The 6000-nt window shown below is 39.8% G+C and overlaps 1 protein-coding gene across 1 annotated transcript in view; it reads right to left on the bottom strand.

The window, feature by feature from the left end:
* Window positions 1-1841: 1841 nt before the first annotated feature.
* CPNE8 (copine 8) overlaps window positions 1842-6000 on the bottom strand; it is a 316677-nt gene continuing 312518 nt past the window's right edge. The window contains exon 20 of the mRNA XM_072798389.1: window positions 1842-1992. Within this exon, the coding sequence (XP_072654490.1) occupies window positions 1963-1992 (30 nt within the window). The 3' untranslated portion in view covers window positions 1842-1962. The remainder of the gene's footprint in view (window positions 1993-6000) is intronic.

Raw genomic sequence — 6000 nt, 5'->3', positions numbered from 1 at the left:
CTAAACACTTTACACATGGATTTATTAATGTCATGTGTAATTTAAGCCAAGCTTACAATACAGTATTTCAGAAAGCAATGATTCAAGTTCCTGCCATCAAGTAACTTATTGACCATAGGAAGATTTAGACTTACATGTTTTTGTTAAATCATTCAACTAATATTAACAATTGTGCTGGAATGCCTGGGTGGCTTAGTGGTTGAGTGTCTGCCTTTGGCTCAGAGTATGGCCCCAGGGTCCTGGCATTGAGTCCTGCATCTGGCTCCCTATGGGGAGACTGCTTCTCCCTCTGCCAATGTCTCTGCCTTTCTCTGTGTCTCTCATAAATAAATAAATAAAAATTTAAATAATTGATAATAATAATAATAATAATAATAATAATAATAAAACACAATTGTCCCTTGCTAGATACAAGAAATTCACCAAGGAAAGGGATGTGATTTCTGGGCAATGGGGATTGCAACTGAATGGAAGTACTTAAGGATCAGTCACTTCCTGGTTTGGTTCCAAATGTGAGGCTATAATTTTATAAATTCCACCAGGGCAAACATCAAAGTAAGAAAATAGAAATAATTTTAAAATGGCTTCCTTACTCTCTAGGGGCTCCTGGTTGGCTCAGTTGGTTGAGCATCTGACTCTTGATTTTGGCTGAGGTCATAATCTCTAATCTCTGGGTTGTGAGATGGAGCTCCAAGTCAGGCTCCCTGCTCAGGGAGAAGTCTGCTTGAGATTCTCTCTCTCCTTCTCCCTCTACCCCTTATTTGCTTATATCTCCAAATAAATAAAAAAGAAAATTTTAAAAAATAAATAAAATACCTTCCCCATTCTCTTTACTATGCCTGAGAGACAGAGAACCTTAAAAATTGCCATGTTTGAAGGCATAGTATAACATAGTATAAGCATTCTAATGCAGTTGTAAAATACAAGTGTTTTTTTTTTTTACTAAAGATGATTTCAAAATATTCAGAAACGTGAATATATATTAAAAGAATTTTTCTTACTTCAAAAGTGGCCATTGTGCCCACAGCAATTAGGTATATGCATTGCAGACTGCCAGCAAAATGTGAAAACTATCTAAACATATAGAATTGGATATTATGATGACATTCACTAAAATGGGATTTTAACCGGTAATCTAGGCCTTCTGCAAATACTATAACTGAGGTATACCCTATTTCATGTGGCAGAGCCAATACAAAATTTCAGATCACTTGGCCAGCATTCTGCTTGTACCATTGACTTTGTTATTTTTCTCATAAATTCCCTTTGCTCTATGGCTTCCCAAGTCTAAAATATTCATTAGTATGGTATTTATGACAATGACTGAAGTATTTAGAGCATGACGGATTTAATGCATTTTTTCACAGACACTCCCTACTAAAATATCTCAGCCATTTTTTTTCTTTTCTTTTTTTTTTAAGACTTTATTTATTTATTCATGAGAGACACACAGAGAGAGGCAGAGACATAGGCAGAGGGAGAACCAGGCTCCCTGCACGGAGCCTGATGCGAGACTCAATCCTAGGACTTCTGGGATCACGCCCTGGGCCAAAGGCAGATGCTCAACCACTAAGCCACCCAAGTGCCCCAGTATCTCAGCCATTTTAGATGAAGCATCCTGTTGTGTGTGTTTTGTTTATCACTGCAGGGCCACATTTGTGAGGAGAGCAACCCTATAAAGCAGGGCCGACCATGTACTGAGATCTGGTAGGGAGAGTAGTAGAAAAATCACTTAATGTTACTCCACAAAGTTTAGGGACTAAATACCCCTCCCCAATAAAACCAGATGCTAGCAAATAAAGGAGAACTCTTCATATAGGTCCACTTAACCCATCTGTCCATACTTTTAACTCCAAAAGAGCAATGATACACAAGTTCCAGGAGAGGATTTTTTGGTGAAGAATGGGAAGACAAGCTGATGCCCAGAGTCTCCAGGTAATAAGGGAAATCTGTATGCCTCAGTTATACCAACAACGTTGTGGAAGAATCATACTGCAAAAAAAAAAAAAAAAAAGAATCATAATGCATGATTTCACTTACACTATTCACTCTTTCCCACATGGGAGTTCTCCTTTGGAGAATGGAATATCCACAGACATTCCCAAGGGAATTCCCATGGTCATCATATTACCTTCTTAATTGTTTACTTGTACCGTTTGTACTTGCTGCTGTGGAAACGGTATGCCCTGTCTGCTTACCAAAGGTGAACCCTTCTGCCCACTAATATCCACAAAAAGTCTAATCATTCTAAAGGAATGGCACTGTGTCCTTTAGCTACAAAAGCCATTGCAATAATGTCTTTTCAACATGGAAGCCATAGACATTGGCATTCTGTAGCAGATGCTCCACATTTTCCATATTTTAGCAGCCCCTAGTCCCCTACCATCCCACTCCCCTTTTTTTGACATTCACTTAAGTTTCAAATGTCAGTCCAAACAAGCTAATCCAGGAGATGACCTATGTGACAAACATTATGTTTCCTCAAAACCTCCCCTCCACTCTTAACCATTATCCTTTCTTTGATCCACACTGGTGTATGGTGTAACTCAACCCACTCATCAGGTTTCAGCATAAATTTAATTGTCCTAGGGAAGTATTCTCTGATTTACTTCTCTAAACTCTAAATTTTATTCTCTGATTTACTTCTTTTTTTTTATGATTTACTTCTTTAGAGCCCACCCCCACCCCCCTCATATTAGGCTTCCATAGTATTCTTTTTTTGTTCTTTTTTAAGATTTTATTTATTTACTCATGAGAGACACAGAGAGAGAGAGAGAGAGGCAGAGACACAGGCAGAGGGAGAAGCAGGCTCCATGCAGGGAGCCTGACGTGGGACTCGATTCTGGGTCTCCAGGATCATGCCCTGGGCCGAAGGCAGGCGCTAAACCGCTGAGCCACACAGGGATCCCCAACTTCCATAGTATTCTTTGAAACATTTACTTCATTTTCTATTTTCTCTAGGGGTAGATATCATGGTCTTTTGTGCGTAGCACAAAGCCTGGAACACCGCACACAATTGGTACTCAATACATATTTGTTGAACAAATAAGCTCTATGACCAGAAAGACTTGATTCCTCCTGTAACTGCATCTCTGCCTATAACGTCTCCCGAACAGTCCCTCCGATGCTCCCAGACTTGCCTGAAATCTGGCATGAACACAGTATAAACTCAAGGCTTTTGCTACGTGAGATTTTGTAAGTAAATCCATATTTCAAATCTCACAGGAGATTTCCTTTCTAAAAGATCATGTTATAACCAGGAAGGGCAGGCAAAAAACATACAAAGACACAACCTCAAAAAAATTGAACTTTTTGTTTGATGTCTTTGATTGGGGTAAATGGAGGAACTTTTAGGGAACCAGACCTGGAGGATCTGAACAAATAAGAAAGAGACGAGAAGAGGAAAACTACAACAAATGACTCAATCAACTCAGCAGGTGTTGTCAAGAAACCAGTTGGGCGCTAGCCACTGAGGTAGAACAGGTGACTCACACCCTTCAGGGGGTCACAGTTTGTAACCTGTAGATCCATGAACCTATTTTAAGAAAATGCAGCTGCATGCAACTCTGCTGTACAGCTGCCACCGCAGGGACACCTGCTGAAGTGAGAGGAAGATGTTTCTTTTTATCAAGGCAACAGAAACATGGTGTCACTTGTCCACTTACCTCCATGCTGTTGTTTTTCTCACTAACTCCCTCAACAAACATTTATTTAACATTCACTGGGGCCCGAGTCTGTGCTACGTGAAAGGAAGTAATAAGACACAGCTTCTTTTTGGTTTCTTGTCCGTATTTCTTTTCCATAGAAAAAGCAATGCTGATGTAGATTCATATTAGAATAATATTCGGTGTCCTCTGCTTTGCTTATGTACTGTTTATAGCTATCAGCAGAACTTCTAGGTGAGTCCCTACTCTCTCAGGCCTCTTCCGGATGCCGCAGAGGAATAGAAGGAAATTTATGATCCCTGTCCTCCAGGAACTTGAGCAAAGTTAAGAAACAGGATACAATTATTTAAAAAGAGACCTTTATCCCTTTTTCTATTTCTCATTTCTGCAAATCTAATCTTGAAAATCCTTCTCTCTCTCTCTCTCTCTCTCTCTCTCTCCTAAGAGGCTGAGTGGGCAGTTACATCAGAAAAATCTACTTCAATATTCCTTTGTTCTTTTTTGGTGGCAATTTTTATTTCACTGGGAGTCTTATCAGTGTCAGCAGTGTCAGGTTTTTACCCCCTACCAACCTGAACAAATTGACCCTTTCACTCATCATCTCTGCCTCCTTCAACTCTCTTCCTTTCATTGATTGCTGGTTTTGCAAGCTTCAAGAATGACCTTTCTAGCAAGCTGCCTACAGTGAATCATACCAGTTCTGATCTTTTGAGAGCAACTGGGTCTTCACAAATGTTTATTAATAATGGTTTCACTCAAAAAAAAAAAAAAAAAAGGAGAGCTCCTGGTTTTTATTTCTTCTCAGTCTGGAGCTTCCCCTTCTCATTCGGCTAGAGTCAATTGAATAAACAAGGCTCATGCGTATTTATTGTTTTGCTAAGAAAAGCAGGAGGTTCAGTCATGAGTGTTGCTGGAATCTCAGGGAATTGCACTTTTCAGGTTGAGGCAGGATGGCTTTGTGATGGATCGTTCCCTGGGCCCTTCCAACTCTACTTTCTGCTGTTTCTCTTTCTCCAGCCCATTGCATGCTGCTCTTCATCTTGCAGGATGTCTGACATTTTAAGAGTCAAGACAAAAACAGTTAAACAAAGGCAGAGCTGGGGAAAGAAATGGTTCATTCAAGTAGATCGGCATGTTCCTGGAGATGTGACAAGCTAGTTACTGATTCATGTGTCAGACACTGTCCCTACCTCACCTTATTTAGTCCTCATAAAAGCTATATGAAATACATGCATTTCACCAACGTGAGACTGAGACTGAGGCTCGAAATAGTTAAATAACTTCCCCAAAGTCCCACGATTACCAGGGAGTAGAGCTCAGAGGGCGCTTGCAGTAGCTCCCTGTCCTCTGAGTTCATATGAGCTGCTGCACATCCAGGGAGCTCTAGCCGAAGTGCACTGTTGCTATGTCTTGCCTTTTCTTTCTCTCAGCTGATCTCTGAACTGTGGATGCTGTCACTTTTCTATCCCAAGAAATTGCTTCAATTCCTGACACACTGTGAGTGCTCAATAATATGTATGGAGAGCATAAACTACTGAATGCACCTGTTTGCCTCGCCTGCCGCAGACTGTAACAATCAGACTAATATAAAGGAGGCTTTTTTAGTAATGAAGTACTCTACAGTGTAACATTGACATTGGTAGCTGTTTTAGTTTTACTACTAGGTTTGTCTTTTGAAATAAAATCCCGTATTTTACTAATTTTTGTGTCTTCTACACTGCCCAGCTGGATCCTAAGAGTTGGAAGCATTTGATAAATATTAGTTCACTGAATGAATTTAGGATGATTTGTAAAAGTAAGACATGAAAAAGCCCATGGCAAGCATTTGGCTTTTAAAAGATCATTCTGGCAAAACGGAAGGCTATTTGGGAGGAGGTAGGGGTAAACATAATGGGGAGACTAGATCGGAAGCTATAGAGGATAAGTTATGAAGTCTTGACCCCCCCAAAGATGTCAAAGATGTTGAAGCAATGTCTTTTTATACAACTGCCTAAACTCCCAAGGTATGCAATAAAAATGTAGAGGAATCAGAACAATAATCATTAACAGGTCTGGAGGGACTGAATACTTTTCACTTGGTCATAAGCGAATTTAAGTAATATTTTAAAAAACGATGTCCTAAAAAAGACCTGAGAACAATATTTTTAAGATAGGTATTTTGGCTTGAAAGCTTTTGCAAAAAATAGACTATCCTAATTAGTGTTCAATTGTGCAACAGTAAGTGGGAATGGCAGGTTGTACCTTTCCCTTTAGGATAAAGCTCCTCTGGGGCCTTCCCATCTGCTTCTGCTTTGGTTTGAAGCAATTTCTCTATTTCAATCTGTATATGGGTTCT

The sequence above is a fragment of the Canis lupus genome, chromosome 25 (genome assembly GCF_048164855.1).
Source record: "Canis lupus baileyi chromosome 25, mCanLup2.hap1, whole genome shotgun sequence".
NCBI lineage: Eukaryota > Metazoa > Chordata > Mammalia > Carnivora > Canidae > Canis > Canis lupus.
This window is presented reverse-complemented; position numbering and strand designations above follow the sequence as displayed.